Genomic DNA, 16,606 nt, shown 5'->3' with positions numbered 1-16,606 from the left:
TAAGTACAGTTGTATTCTAAATAAGCATTAGAAATGGTGCTATTTTCTTCTCCAATTGCTTCCTTTTGAATGCCCCATTTTTGTCATCTTGGAATCTTTTGTTGGTCACAGTAATCATATTTTAATGACTCAGGTTGAACATTTCATGCTTGCATATAGTTCATTATACAACAGTTTGTCTATAAATATATATTAATACCAAATAATATTTTAAAAAGTCGGCCGGGCACAGTGGCTCACTCCTGTAATCCCACCATTTTGGGAGGCCAAGGCGGGGCGGATCATGAGGTCAAAAGATCGAGACCGTTGTGGCCAACATGGTGGAACCCCGTCTCTACTAAAAATACAAAAAAAATTAGCCGGGTGTGGTGGCGCATGCCTGTAGTCCCAGCTACTCGGGAGGCTGAGGCAGGAGAATCCTTTGAACCCGGGAGGCGGAGGTTGCAGTGAGCCAAGATCATGCCACTGCACTCCATTCTGGTGACAGAGCGAGATTCCATCTCAAAATAAATAAATAAATAAATAATGTCATCTAGCTTGTTTTGATGGTTCAAGTAAAGATAAGTCTTAACATTTGTGATGCTAATCTAAAGCTTTGTTAATCTGGAAATGAGACTTTGCTAAGCAGCATATGTGTAACAGGTGATCTGATCCATGTAGTCATTGTGCATGAGTGAATTAATGGTTTAAAATTTGGCTTGTACTGCTTGATAAAAGAATGTTTCTATTAGGTTCTTGGCAGGGTCTCAGAATGTGATTTTATTCTTAGTTTGTGTGCTCTCATCTAATATTGCTTCTTTGGGTAGGGACAGAAGTAAGTTTTTGCCCTCAGTCTTTTGTTTTCGGTAATTAAGAACAAATAATACATATCGATAATCTGTTAATATTGCATAATATATTTGAAATGAAAGTAGCCTTTAGGTTTTATTGTAGAACATGTCAATCCAGTTTTGGCTGGGTGTGGTGGCACGTGCCTGTAGTCCCAGCTACTCAGGAGGCTGAGACAAGAGGATGTCTTAAGGCCAGAAATTTGAGACCAGCTTGGGCAATATAGCAAGACCTCTGTCTCAATTTAAAAAAAAATCAATTTGCCAGGGAGTGACAGAAGAATTCTACCTCAGTGAATTTATTTGGTGAGATAGCACTCTGTATCTAATTTTCTTTTAGTATTAAGCTGCTTGTTGTCAATCACTTTGTCAATGTGTTCACCTGTAACAGTGTTAGCCCATTTGCTCCCTATTACCATGTCTTTCTGCTAAGTATAATTGGCTCCTAGCCTGAAAATCAAAGCACATATACTAAGAACTTTATGCTAAATAAAACGTATAAGATGAGGGAAGGCCTAAGGACTTGAGTTACTAACTAGTACATGGTTTTGTGAAAGCTGCGATGAGCTCTGGGGAATTTTTTTTTGCTTTTCTTATTTCTGAGCTGAGAATCTTGTTACAGAGGTTTAAGGTGGTTTGACTGCTAGATAAATAGATAGTGAATAGAAACTTATTTGGTATAGTCAAGAAATGAGTGAGCATTTCAGTTACTGAAGAATTACAAGATATGGCTAATATTACTGGTTTTTAAAGAATTAGAATACAAATAATTTTTACTTAATCTTTGGTGAATTTGGTTCTGTCTTTGGTTCAGATGCTGTAGCTCTCTACTTAAAATCATTCTGAGGCTTCCCACTAATCTGATTTAATTTTTTTTTTTTTTAGACAGAGTCTTGCTTTGTCACCCAGGCTGGAGTGCAATGACACCATCTCAGCTCACTACAGCCTCTGCCTTCTGGGTTCAAGTGATTCTCCTGTCTCAGCCTCCCAAGTAACTGGGATTACAGGCACGCTCCAGCACATCCAGCTAATTTTTGTATTTTTAGTAGAGATGGGGTTTCGCTATGTTGTCCAAGCTGGTCTCAAACTTCTGAGCGCAAGTGATCTTCCTGCCTCAGCCCCCCAAAGTGCTGGGATTACAGGCGTGAGCCACCACACCCGGCCAAATCTGATAAAAATTTTGAAAAATCAGTATCCTGCATGATCTGGCTTCCTACCTCATCTCTTAGCAGCCCGTTGCCTTGCCCTTTGTTTTTTGGCACATATTATTAGGACCTTCCTTAGACCCTGGAACCTCCCACATACTTTTCTTCCTTTGATCTTTCCGGTGCTGTTTCCTTTGAGTAGAATATATCCCTCTCTCTTTGCCAGTGGTTTACTCAGTTTGTGTGTTTTTTTTTTTTTTCTTTTTTTGGTGAGCTCAGCTCAAACTTGACTTCTTCAGAGAAGTCTTCTGTAAAACCACCAGAGTTCAAGTCCTCTATTTTACATGTTTATATGAATCTTTTTTTTTTTTTTTTTTTTGAGACAAAGTCTAACTCTGTCGGCCAGGCTGGAGTGCAGTGGCACGATCTCGGCTAACTGCAACCTCCGCCTCCTGGGCTCAAGCAATTCTCCTGCCTCAGCCTCTGGGTAGTTGGGATTACAGGCATATGCCACCACACCTGGCTAATTTTTGTATTTTTAGTAGAGACGGGGTTTCACCATGTTGGCCAGGCTGGTCTCGAACTCCTGACCTCAGGTAATCCGCCTGCCTCGGCCTCCCAAAGTGCTGGGATTACAGGCGTGAGCCACCGCACCCAGCCTGTTTCTATGAATCTTTTATGTCTCCATCATAGCACTTGTAGTGACTGTCATTAAGTAGTTAATTGTGAAATTTGTCATTTAATGCATGCCTTCATAGCTGAAATACAGGCTCCATGAAGGCAGGGACTGTCATTGTTTTCCATAGTATCTTTAAGGATGAGCATTTAATGCTCAGTATCTTTTTTTTTTTCCAAGGCAGAATTTCACTCTGTTGCTCAGGCTGGAGTGCAGTGGCATGATCATGGCTCACTGCAGCCTCTACCTCCTGGGCTCAAGGGATCCTCCTGCCTCAGCCTCCAGATTAGCTGGGACCACAGGTGTGTGCCACCATGCCTGGTGAATTTTTTTGTATTTTTTGAGAGATAGGATCATACTATTTTGCCCACGCTAGAGTGAAACTCCTAGGCTCAAGCAATCTGCCTACCAGGGCCTCCCAAAGTGCTGGGATTACAGGTGTGAGCCCCTGTACCCAGCCAGTGCTCAGTATTTTTAATACTCAGTGTTTGACGGGTAGCTGGCTATCAATAAGTATTTATCCAATAAGTAAATGAATGAGTAGTGCTCAGATAACATTATTCATGTATCTCATTATGTCATTATTCATTATTATATAATTCTGAGCACTTTTTTTTTTTTTTTTTGAGACGGAGTCTCGTTCTGTTGCCCAGGCTGGAGTACAGTGGCATGATCTCGGCTCACTGCAACCACCACCTTCCAGGTTCAAGTGATTCTCCCGCCTCAGCCTCCCAAGTAGCTGGGATTATAGGCGCTTGCCACCACACCCGGCTAATTTTTGTATTTTTAGTAGAGACAGGGTTTCGTCGTGTTGACCAGGCTGGTCTCAAACTCCTGACCTCAGGTGATCTGCCTGCCTCGGCCTCCCAAAGTGCTGGGATTACAGACGTGAGCCACCGTGCCTGGCTGCATTTTTTTTTTCTTCAATTTTTAAAAGTGAGCAATGGACTGGGTGTGGTGGCTCATGCTTGTAATCCCAGCACTTTGGGAGGCTGAGATGGGTGGATCTCTTGAGTTTAGGATTTCAAGACCAGCCTGGGCAATGTGGCGAAACTCCATCTCTACAAAAAATACAAAAATTAGCTGGGTGTGGTGGCATGCGCCTGCACCTGTAGTCCCAACGACTGAGTAGGCTGAGGTGGGAGGATCACTTGAACTCGGGAGGTGGAGGTTACAGTAAGTTGAGATCATGCCACTGCACTCCAGCCGGGGTGACAGAGTGAGACCCTGCCTCTAAAATAAAGGGAGCAATGAACATAAAAATAAGTCTCTTTTTCTGTTTAACGTGTAAAATGCCAATGGTTCTAGGAAGAACAGCTTTTAGTAAATAAAAGTGTTTTTTTAAGAAAAATTCTTGCATACTATTTTTTTCTGCTAAAAATTAATGTAACTAATTGTGCTCTATTATAACTTTTTAAAAATTAACGAATACAAATAAAATGCTGGTCCCAGGACGCTTTTTGTTCATGAAAGAAAAATGACATTCAAGACACTATGTAGCTGGCCAGGTGCAGTGGCTCATGCCTGTAATCCCAGCACTTTGGGAGGCCGAGGCGGGCGGATCACCTGAGTTTGCTAGTTTGAGACCAGCCTGACCAACATGGTGAAACACCATCTCTACTAAAAATACAAAATTAGCCAGGGGTGGTGGCGCATGCCTTTAACCCCGGCTACTTGGGAAGCTGAGGCAGGAGGATCGCTTGAACCCAGGGGCCAGAGGTTTCACTGAGCCGAGATCGCACCGTTGCCCTCTAGCCTGGGTGACAGTGAGACTCCATCTCAAAAAAAAAAAAAAAAAAAAAATGTAGCTTACTGACATTTCAGATGTGTGATGTGTTAAATGTCTGCATGGCCTTTCATTTTCTGCTGCCAGGTCATACTGAATGGGATTCTCGTACATTTTTAAAGGATGAAAATAAATAAAATACTGAGTCTATAATTCATTTAACAAGTATTTCTTGAGCTTCAACCATATGCCAGGCATTTGATATGTAAGGGTGAACAAAATGGACAGGGTTCCTGTGCTCAAGGAATTTATACTTTAGTTGGCAGAGACAGACCACAATCTGATTATCACAGAAATAAATAGACAATGGCAACCCAGTGTGTACTATTAAAGGAGAAAGTAGGAGAGCAATAGGTTGATACCCCTGACCTAGACTGGGTAGTAGAAGACAGATGTTTTTCCCGGAGGAAGTGACACTTGAGAAGGGATCTAAAGGAAGATGAGTTTGTCAGGTAAAGGTTCCAGACAGAAGGAACAGCATGTACAGAGGCCCTTGAGGCGGGAGGAGCACGTTTTTGAACTTACAGAAGCCAATGGAACTGGATTAGAAAAGAGGTGTGGGAAAGGAGTTTAATAGAGCTGGAGAGGTAGGCATATACCACATCAGCGTGCTAGACAACATTAAAGATTTGAGTCATTAAAATGTCATTACTGTCACCAGTTTAGATTATGAAATCTAAATATCTGTCAGTAGAGGCTAGTGAAATAAATCACAGTATAACGATGTAAAGGAATACTGTGTAGCTGTGAAAAAAGTGAATGAGGAAATTTACAACTGTCAAGTTGAAATAGAGAGACAAATCTCTGAGATTAAAATATTTTATTTGAGAAGAAAATTGCAGGCCGGGCATGGTGGCTCATGCCTGTAATCCTAGCACTTTGGGAGGCAGAGGTGGGCGGGTCACTTGAGGTCAGGAGTTTGAAACCAGCCTGGCCAACATGGTGAAACCCCGTCTCTACTAAAAATAAAAAAATTAGCCATGCGTGGTGGCAGGCTCCTGTAATCCTAGCTACTTGGGAGGCTGAGGCAGGAGAATCACTTGAACCTGGGAGGGAGAGGTTGCAGTGAGCCAAGATCACGCCACTACAGTCCAGCCTGGGTGACAGAGCCAGACTCTGTCTCAAAAAAAATAAAAATAAAAATAAAAAAAAAGAAAGAATTGCAATTTGGGAAATACACACAGACCATGTGGTCTTGGCTGTCTGAAGAACAAAGAGGTTAGAGGTTTTATAAAAAGGAGAAATGTTACATATCACTCTTCAAGAAAGCTCATTGGCACTAGTAAGGTTTTGGGGAGCTGGCAAGCTCTAACTGGCATGTAATCAACTTTCACACAACCTACTCAAAAAATAAAAATTCAATTTAATATTGAAATTTCAAAAAACGGAATTGAAAAGGAGAAAAATTCTATGTCATATGTATATGTCCTATATGAGATTTTAAAGGATTCTTTCAGCATAGTAGGTTATCATTTTCTCTGAATTTATTGTAATTATAATTATATATCATTTTGTTATAATATCTTGAGAATATATTTATTATATCTCAAGTCAGATATATTTTGTAAAGTATTATAGTAGTTAAGAACACTTTTGCTGGTGTGAGATCATGAGTTCATATTCTGGCACTGTAATTTGTACAGTTGGTTAACTGGGAAAATTGCTTGAACTCTCTAAAACTGTTTTGTCTTCTGTAAAATGAAAATAATAATATTTATCTGATAAAGTTGTGGTGCGAATGATATGATATACATGTGAAGCACTTGAGAGAATGCCTAGATATGCTGTTCACGTAAGAAAAAGTTACATATTATCCCTTTCTATGAAAATATCTTCTAGGGCCGGGTGCGGTGGCTCACACCTGTAATCCCAGCACTTTGGGAGGCTGAGGCAGGTGGATCATGAGGTCAGGAGTTCAAGACCAGCGTGGCCAACATGGTAAAACCCCGTCTCTACTAAAAATACAAAAAAATTAGCCAGATGTGGTGGCACGCGCCTGTAATTCCAGCTACTTGGGAGGCTGAGGCAGGAGGATTGCTTGAACCCAGGAGGTAGAGGTTGCAGTGAGCTGAGATTGAGCAACTGCACTCCAGCCTGGGTGACAGAGCAAGACTCCGTCTCGGAAAAAAAAAAAAAAAAAAAAAGAAAAAAAAAAGAAAATATCTTCTAATTAATACCACATCTCAAAAGTTTGAATGCACAGAGAGAATACTGAAAGGATTTGTGCCAATAAGTTATTGTAGTTGCTTCTGACAAGTAGGATTATGGCTGATATTTGTTTCTTGCTTTTTGTTTTGTGTATTTTCTAAATTTTGAGTCATGAGTATGTATTTAAAATTAGTAACATCTGCCGTTTAAATATGCTACCTTTCCTATTAATTTTTAGTAGCAGCTTTTTTGTCAGTGTTAGAAAGTCTACAGATCCTGATTCAAATTATGTTACTGCTTGATTCTACAAATTTATCCATAACTTTGTGCTTTCTTCCTTGTATTTTGATTAATTTTAAAAGGCTTTGTGGCTGGAGCTGCTAAATTGTGATTGGAATGGGAAAGGGCTTGCATTTTGAGACCATCTGTGGGAGTTGCATTGTCTGAAACTGACGAGATCATGGCAGATGGCGAGGTCAAAAGATTGACTTTTTGAGCTTGACATAATGTGTTCATGAAGCTGGAAGAAGAAATCCAACTTATTTTTTTAACTAACAGAAGAGCTTGGTGACGGGAAGAAGTGTGCAATTGTTGAGTCTGGATAAAACATAATGCATCAGTGCACATGACTGGTTTATCTCTGAGAATCGTCCATACTGCCAAAGATGACAGCTTCTTGAATCTTTCTGTGCCAAATTTATTTAATTTCTAGACACTTTTGAAAGTTTAAGTCATACAATGCAAATAATTTATAGATTAAAGACAATGTCAAAAAAGACAAAAACTTTAAAACTATTTAGAAATGTGTATTTTTAAATTAAAATGCTATAAAGTATCACTCAAAGCCAATACAGCATACTTAATTTTTAATTGAATGAAGAAGGTCTCTATCACAATCCCATTTGTTTTTACAATGTCTATCTTAATGTAACTTTATTTCTTTAAAATTACATTTGAACGTTTGGTGATTACAGTCTTTCTCATCTACTAGGCTGTCTTCATTGCCTGAGATAGTGCCATGCACATAGTGACTGTTCAGTATTTGCTGGATGAGTAATGAGTGAATGAAGTTATTGCCTACTCTTGTTAATTTTAGAAGAGTTTTTTTTTTTAACCACAATTAAACAGGTTTTTTTCTATTTTGAAATTGGGTTTATGTTATGGTATTTTTCACTTCTACCATGTGGGAATTATGTATTATTTATTTTAGAGAAGGAAACCTTAATTTGTCATGAGAAATCAATGAACAGATTTTTCCCCCCTCTAACATTGAATGCTTACCTTGTGCTAGGCAGTGTCTTAGTAATTTTACATGTATTGACTCATTTAATTAAGTGGCTGACTCTTACTATTTTAGAGATGAAGAAATTGAGACACAGAGATGTTAAGGTAAATTTGCTTAAGAAATCCATGCACTTTGGCTTTATTTCAAACATTTATTATTTAGGTAATACTTAGAGATTCCAGTTTGTGCTGTACTCTGGTGTGGAGAGTCAAAGGAATACCAAACAAAATTGTACTTTGTTCTGTGAAGCTCATTAATGTGGCTATTTTTATTGGTACCCTCTTACTATATTGTGCTGAAATAGTAATACTCTGTTAATTTCATTTTATTTGCGTGAATAACACAGTGACCCTCATTAGCCCAGCCCTTAGGAAATATAACATCATTGAGTACTGAATTCAGAAATGGAGCAGATGCCCGGAGACAAGCAGCTCTAGCCATCACAACTATGCTCTGGGCACAAAAAAACATGAAGGGTGGGCACAAAAAAACATGAAGGGTGGGGAAAAAAGGACACCTACTAGTTGAATCTGGTAGCCCACACCAACAATGTCTGCTTATATTTCATTGGCCAGAATTATGTTATCTGTGATATGGTTAGCCCATCTGAGAGGAAGGTTGACGATGTAGTATTTGTAGTTGGGGGCACATTGCCACTTCAGCTTGTAAGGAAGAAGAGGAAAATGATATTGGGTAGGCAATAGTATTTGCTTTGGAAATATAGAGGGTTTCTAAAATGTAACATGTTCAAACCATTTGATGGAAAAGACTTAGTAGTTTTTTTGTTATAACTGTATTTCAGCAGGTCATGAGATAGTCTTAAATTTGTTAAAATTGAACTTTTTTGTTGTTAGGAGTGTTCAGAATATGTATAAACTGGAGGACGTATAAACTCCTAACATAACTCTGAAACATTCAGTGTATCAGTTTTTCAGATGAAGACATGGAGGCTCTAAGAGGTTAGGTTACTTGTTCAGGATCACACAACTAAGTATCAGAGCTGAGACGGAGCCAAAGTCCATACTCTTTCCACTCTACTGCACTGCTGCTTTATTTATTAGATGCTGACTTCAAGCAGGACGCTTACAACCAGGCTGTTAATTTGTTGATTTTTTTTCTATTTCATTAATTTATGCTCTTTGTTTCTTTTCATATTTCTTTGAGTTCTCACTGTTCTTTTACGTATTTAAATTGATTGATGGCTTAATGAATAAAAAGAAATATAAATATACCCTAGGTACTAGTTCTGCTGGATTTTATGTTTTTAAAATTTTCATTGTCATTTCTTTCTGAATATTTTATTTTTTAATTGTTATTCTAGTTCTAAATATTTCACATTCATGGAGTGTTTAATAATGTAGCTAAATATATGACTTTTAACTTTCTAAAAAATAGTTGATTCCTAATTTAATTGCATGGTAGTCAGAGACCATAATCTGTGTAATATTTCCTCTCTGAAATTTTTGCTTCCCCTTGGTGATAGCATATATGGACACATTTTATAAATTTGTGCCTAAAGAGATGTTTCAGATCTATTAGATACAGAATTCTGTATAGATCTGTTAGATCAAGCTTGGTTGAAATATTAATCTTCAAAATGCAATACTTACGTTTTAAATTTAAATTATTAGTTTGAATATGCCAGGTAGTCTGTTGAATGGGATATCAGGAATTTGTGCTTTATTATTTATCTTACATTCAAATTTATATCACTATAGAGGACGTAAGAAATAATTGATAAATGTAGAACAGATATAGCATAGGAACTTTATTTTTAGATTAGGTCATAATAGACATTGTACAACTACTGTAAGCAAAACTTGTAATTGTGGTTCAGGTTTTACTTCGATTTTTAAATTTATGCTTTATCATTGAAAAATTACAAATTCAGTGTTTTATTGAAAAGCAAAAGAAAGGAGGGGGGAGCATAAGGACAAATAGCTAATGCATGTGGAGCTTAAAACCTAGGTGACGGGTTGATAGGTGCAGCAAATCACCATGGCACACGTATACCTATGTATACCTATGTAACAAAACTGCATGTTCTGCACATGAAAAAACAGAAAAAAAAACACCTTGCTTTTCTTCTACAAAATTTTACTTGTAGATTCAAATTCTAACATATAAGGCAGCCATTTGAAGCCCCCATTTCTTTGAACACCCATTATTTATGATCTTTTCGAAGTTAAGTTTTATTTTATCCTTCCCCTTGAATGTCTTATTAAAGTTTAATTTTGAGATAATTTTAAAATAAGAGAAAAGTTACAAAAATAGGTCAAAGAACTCCCAGATGCCCTTCACCCAGATTCACCAGTTGTAACCATTTTGTCACATATTCTTTATTATTCTTTCTCTGTATAGTGAGACCATATTTTGTCATCATTTGAGAGTAAGTTGCCACCATTATACCCCTCCACTCCTAAATATTTTAGTGTATTTTTTGTAAGAAAAAGGACACTCAATTATAGAAAACTCCGTAGTTTTTGGAATCCAAAAAGATGTGAGGAAAAGAAAACTCCAAGTTCATTGATCAAAGTCAGGAAATGTAACATTGAAACAATACTATTATCCAGTCTGTAGATCTAATCTCCAATTACCCAAATAATGGTCTTCACAACAGTTTTTTTTTTTCTAGTTCAGTGTTCTGACCAAGATTACAGGTTGAATTCAGTTTTCATATGTTTTTAGTCTTTTTTAAAATTTTTTATTTATTTAATTTTTTTGAGAAGGAGTCTCTTTCTGTTTCCCAGGCTGGAGTGCAGTGGCACGTTCTCGGCTCACTACAACCTCCACCTCCTGAGTTCAAGCAATTCTCCTGCCTCAACCTCCCAAGTAGCCAGGACTACAGGCACGCACCACCACACCCAGCTAATTTTTTTTGTATTTTTAGTAGAGAAGGGGTTTCACCATGTTGGCGAGGCTGGTCTCGAACTCCTGACCTCAGGTGATCCACTCGCCTCAGCCTCCCAAAGTGCTGGGATTACAGGCGTGAGCCACTGCGCCCAGCAGTTTTTAGTCTTTTTAAATCTGGAAAGTTTCTCAGCCTTTCTTTGCCATTCATGACACTAACATTTTTTGAAGAATTCAGGCCATTATTTTGTAGAATGCCTCTCAATTTGGATTTCTCTGATATTTCCTCATGATTAGATTTAGATTTTGCGTATTGGGCAAATGTACCTCAGAATTCATGCTGTATCCATCTCAGTGCGCTTGAAGAGACACATGTTGGCTTGCCCCATTATTGGTAATCATTTGGTAACTTTGATCACTTGGCTAAAGTGATTTATGCCATATTTCTTTCACTAGAAAATTTGAATTAGTAGGTATTTTGTAGGGAGATATTTCAACACTATGGAAATATCCTATTTTTCACCATATTTTCACTGACTAGTTTTACTGTGTATTAATTATTCTTTTCTTATTAGTTATGATGGTTCCAAAATGGAAGTTTTACTAACTGTATCACTCATTTATATTTATTAGTTGGCGTTCTACTGCAAAGAATTTCTCATCTCCCCCTTTAGCCCCAGTAATCCTGGATTATTATTTTATTCATTGGGTTTATAATCTGTTACTATCATTATGTACTTTGGTGTTCAGTTGTTGAAAATTGTAGGCTCTATTCAATGGGTTTATAATCTGTTACTATCAGTGTGTACTTTGTTGTTCAGTTGTTGAAAATTGTCCAGCTGTAGGCTCTTTAAGCTGATTTCTGTGTACTTTTGACATGTCTCCATCATTTTTTGAGCCCTTCCTTACTTTAGGCACAATAAGATGTTCTAGGTTTATCTTGTACTAGAATCAGCCATTTCTCCAAGAAGCCCTGGTGTTTCTTTCAGTGGATTTTCTAAAGCAGCATAGCCTAATACCATTTCAAAGCCCAGGCTCCATCACTTGTGAACTGAGTTGACATGGTCAAATTAGTTAACCTTTCTAAGCCCTAGTTTTTATTTGGAAAATGGGGATTAAGGTGGTACAAACCTCATAGTGTTGTTGTGAAGATTAATTTAGACAGTTCACTTAGATAACAATGCATGTCACATAGTAAATGTGACATAAATGTTGCCTATTATTATTATTACATTACTATTCCCTCTGTTTTCTTTTAACAGGTTGTTCTTTTAAAGAATTATTGAAGACGAAGGTTTTTTTCTTTTTATTTTTTTAATGGCTTTACAGAATCTTAAATAGAATACAGTTTGACATGACGGCAAAAAATGTAAGTATTTGTAAATTTTCTAATGTAAGTATTGTTTAAAGTGAGCTGTGCTTTTTCCTACATATTTTCTCACCATTCTGGTTAATCAGATTTAATTGACTTGCGTGGATTTATAATTGTATTTGTTTATGTTTATGCAGAATATGAGATAAGCTTTAATGCGACTGAATATGGTGCCCTAATGGAGATAGTAGCATTCTTGCAAATTGGCACCAAGTTACTTCTCAACAGCTGCAAATTGCTATCTCCAGAAAGTTTCCCACCCTGCCCTCCTCTTTTGGATATTGTAATAAATTTGTTTTGGTACTTGCTGGAGGGTTACTTGGCCTTTTTGAGCAAATCACTGTTTTCTTTGGCTTAATTTTTTTTTTTTTTTTGGTTACTCAGGGAAATGTATGTGCTCAGATATTGTCTGAAAGTAGCTTGCTACCTTCCATGAGATGGTTCCTGAAGAAACATTAGATTTTAGATGTTTTGGAGAAGTTATTCAAGTTTTTCCCTCTACTTGAGGTGATCATTTCTGAATATACCTCCTTTCAAGTTGTATGTCACTCTTTATTTATTTATTTATTTGTCACTGTTTATTAATGAGTTTGTTTCCAGTTATGGTAAAGAATTGTGCCTTAAAGAGTACAACATATAGGGGAATTATTTATAAATTGCTTTACTGTTCCAATGTTATATGTATTAAAGTATAATTGCTTTACTGTTCCTATATTATTATGTAGGAATCTTTGACTGGGAATTAAACAAAAAGGGAATTTGTTATAAAGATACAGGGATGTCTCAAGGAATTTAAGAGTGGGAATTTTATGGGCCCTCAGAAAGATCCAGGCCCAGAAACTAGAAATCCAGCAGGAATTGAAGCAGTATTTGGTTTTCATTTCTCATCTCTCTCAGCTTGTTACTGTGTACCTGCTTCATTTCTCCCTCTGTCTGTCTGTCCAAATCATCTTTCTCAGTTCCCCAGCCAGGATGGTGGAACATGGCCCCACTCAGCATTTCCATCTATATGTTAGGGGACCAGCCTGTTCAGAGAGAGGTGTGAAGAAAGGGAAGGAGGCAGGCCGGGCACGGTGGCTCACGCCTGTAATCCCAGCACTTTGGGAGGCCAAGGTGGGCGGATCACCTGAGGTCAGGAGTTTGAGACCAGCCTGGCCAACATGGTGAAACCCCGTCTCTACTAAAAATACAAAAAGTAGCCAGGCGCGGTGGCAGATGCCTGTAATTCCAGCTACTCGGGAGGCTGAGGCAGGAGAATCGCTTGAACCCGGGAGGCGGAGGTTGCAGTAAGCTGAGATTACCCCATTGCACTCCAGCCTGGGGGACAAGAGCGAGACTTCGTCTCAAGAAAAAAAAAGGGAAGGAGGTAGCTTGATACATCCTGCCTGCCTTTCTAGTTATAGACTCCTGGAGGAGCCTCTGGCACAGTTAAAGTCTGATGTTGACTAGTGCTTTAGTTAGTTGTGACCAGGAGAAGCAAGTGTTGTTGCATGAAATGGCTGCTGAGGGTCCAGCACAGTGTGTGAGGAAAGATGATAAAGGGTTTCTTGTGAGTCAGACCAATAGTTCTAAATATTGCCCATTATGCAGCCGAACAATAGCATTAACAAACAAATCCTTATTGCATTATGTCTGTTTGCTTATTTTGGGTTATAATGCAGAACATTGCTTTTAACATGCATTGGTAACTAGAAGCAGATACAGATTTTGCTTCATTGTCATTTAGGGACAGTCATCAAGATTTATTGAGTCATTAGGATATGAGGGCAGGAAAGAAGTTAGAGACTTCTCAGTATTTGACTTGTGTAACTGGGTAAATGACTGTGCTGTTTAATTAGAAGAGGAATTCTTGGGGAGGTATAGGATCTTGTGATAAACTTAAATATTCTGTTTTGAACATACTAAAGTTGAGAAACCTAAAAACTTCCAAGTGGAGATATTGGCTGGGCAATTTGCTAAGTGGCTCTGGTGCTCAGGGGAAAGCTTAGGAATGGAGGTAGAAATTTTTGGGTTATTTCTTTTTTCTTTTTTTTTTTGAAATGGAGTCTTGCTCTGTTGCCCGGGCTGGAATACAACGGCACAATCTCAGCTCACTGCAACCTCCGCGTCCCAGGTTCAAGTGATTCTCCTGCCTCAGCCTCCCAAGTAGCTGGGATTACAGGCATGTGCACCATGCCTGGCTAATTTTGTATTTTTAGTAGAGACGGGGTTTCTCCATGTTGGTCAGGCTGGTCTCAAACTCCCGACCTCAGGTAATCTGCCTGCCTCAGCCTCCCAAAGTGCTGGGATTATAAGTGTGAGCCACCGCGCCTGGCCCGGGTCATTTCATATTAAAATCATTGTAAAGCAATGGGACTACATGTGATCATATAGTGAGTGCATGGATAGCAAATATATAAGGACCAAGGTCTGAGCACAGGGATTCTCCAACAAAAAGATGGAAAGCAAGAGAAGCCATAAAGGACACTCAAAGAATGGGCAAAGACAGGAAGAAAAGAGTTATCCTGATGATCTGGAGGCCCAGGTGAAGAAAGTGTTTCAAGGGGAAGTGATCAATTGTGTCACATGTTACTGAGAAGTGACTCACAAACACAGAAGAGATTATAGATAGGGAAGAGATTGCCCTCTTACAGAGGCATTACTAACCATGTATTCAAATATGTACATTTTAAATTTTCTCATTTTACATGTCTCTGATGACAGCAGTTTTTTTGTGAAGAGTTACTTTTGTCTTATCCATGCTTTATTAGGTCTCTTATAGTTGCAAATGATCGAAACCCTATCAAAACAGCTTAACACAAAAAGTGGAATGTATTGACTTATATAATTGAAAAGTCTAGAGGCTGCTTCAAACACATCTAGATTCCAGGGATCAAACGATGATGTCAGGGGTCTGTCTTCTTCCATCTTTAGGCCTTCTGTATGGTGGCATAATGGCTTGCATTGGCCTCATAATACTTGTCTCAGAAGGAGAGAGGGAACTTTTGTTTTTTAAAGAGATGGAGTCTGGCTATGTTGCCCAGGCTGGTCTCAAACCCCTGGTTTCAAGGGATCTGCCTGACTTGGCCTCCCATAGTGCTGGGATTATAAGTGTGAGCCACTGCACCTGGCCCCTTTTTAGTATTTATGTTTCAAAATCTACGGAGAAGTTTGAGTTGACCTTGCTTAAACTCTGTGGAGATGGAAGTGGGATACGGTAAGTGGCCAGGCTTTGAGTCATGAGCCCACTTTGAGCCTCTAAGATTAATTGTCTTACTAGAACTACATGAGATGTAGGATTGATCACTTTGCAAAAGGAAGAGGTGAGGAGCTGGCAACATATTTATTGTATCTGGGGTGAAATTGCTATCAAATAGTATCTAGTATCCAGTAATATTTTTCTAGACCAAAGATGCAGTTGTGTTCTAATTTAAGCAATAATACAGTAAATAATTTGAAATATAATTTTTGAGGGTTTTTTTTTTTTGCCTTGTCAATGAATCTTTAAGAAAAACATGTAGGCTGTAATACTCATTATGGAAAAATTAGAAAATACAGATAAAGAAAAGAAAAAATAGCCTAGAGACTGTCAGCAAAATTTTGCTTAGGAAGATATCTGATTTGTATACAAATTTGTATATATAGCAATCAAAATGTATAGACATTGGCTCAGCGCGATGGCTCACGCCTGTAATCCGAGCACTTTGGGAGGCCAAGGCAGGTGATACTTAAGGTCAGGAGTTCGAGACAAGCCTGGCCAACATGGTAAAACCCCATCTCTACTAAAAATACAAAAATTAGCTGGGCGTGGTGGCAGTGTGCCTGTAATCCAGCTACTTGGGCCAGAGGGACTGAGGCAAGATAATCACTTGAACCTGGGAGGCGGAGGTTGCAGTGAGCCGAGATCGTGCCACTACACTCTAGCCTGGGCAATAGGGACTATAAATTGCTGGGTTTATGGACATGAGCCACCGTGCCTGGCTACTATTTAATTTCTGTGATGAATGCATTTTCTTATCTTGATATCTCTGGAACATCATTTTAAGTGTCTAGTTTAGTTTAGTTTAGTTTAGTTGTTTAGTTTAGTTTAGTTTAGTTTTTAGTTTAGTTTAGTTTAGTTTAGTTTAGTTTAGTTTAGTTTAGTTTAGTTTAGTTTAGTTTGGGACAGGGTCTTGCTCTGTTGCCCCGGCTGGAGTGCAGTGGCATGATCATGGCTCACTGCAGCCTCGACCTCCTGGGCTCAAGCGGTGCTCCCACCTCAGCCTCTCCAGTAGCGGAACTACAGGCACCTTGCCCACCTAATTTCTTCTTTTCTTTGTAGAGACAGGATCTCACTATGTTCCTTAAGGCTGGTCTCAAACTCTTGGGCTCAAGCAATCTTCCTGCCTTAGCCTCCCTAGGTGCTCCTATTACAGGCATGAGCCATGGTGCCTGGCCTAAGTGGCTATTTTATGTTATTTATTGTATGGCTATTACACCAGTTTCCTAATATTGACCATTAAGTTACTCCTGCTTTTTTCCTTTTTGGAACATTTTGT

The 16,606-nt window shown here is 38.6% G+C and overlaps 1 protein-coding gene across 15 annotated transcripts in view; it reads left to right on the top strand.

Annotated features, from left to right (window-relative positions):
• Nucleotides 1-16,606, top strand: part of TFDP2 (transcription factor Dp-2) — a 194,010-nt gene that overhangs the window by 39,665 nt on the left and 137,739 nt on the right. For 10 of the 15 annotated variants that reach the window (XM_019024018.4, XM_019024017.4, XM_055383127.2 and 7 more), the window contains one exon: nt 11,980-12,086. In XM_019024018.4, coding sequence (XP_018879563.1) covers nt 12,072-12,086 — 15 coding nt within the window. In that variant the 5' untranslated portion in view covers nt 11,980-12,071. Of the gene's footprint in view, nt 1-6,273; nt 6,373-11,979; nt 12,087-16,606 lie in introns of all 15 variants that reach the window. The other 5 variants (XM_055383133.2, XM_055383130.2, XM_063704269.1 and 2 more) reach the window with 1 other exon arrangement.

The sequence above is a fragment of the Gorilla gorilla genome, chromosome 2, assembly GCF_029281585.2.
Source record: "Gorilla gorilla gorilla isolate KB3781 chromosome 2, NHGRI_mGorGor1-v2.1_pri, whole genome shotgun sequence".
Taxonomy (NCBI): domain Eukaryota; kingdom Metazoa; phylum Chordata; class Mammalia; order Primates; family Hominidae; genus Gorilla; species Gorilla gorilla.
Note: the sequence above shows the minus strand (reverse complement) of the source record. Positions and strands in the feature narration are given on the sequence as shown.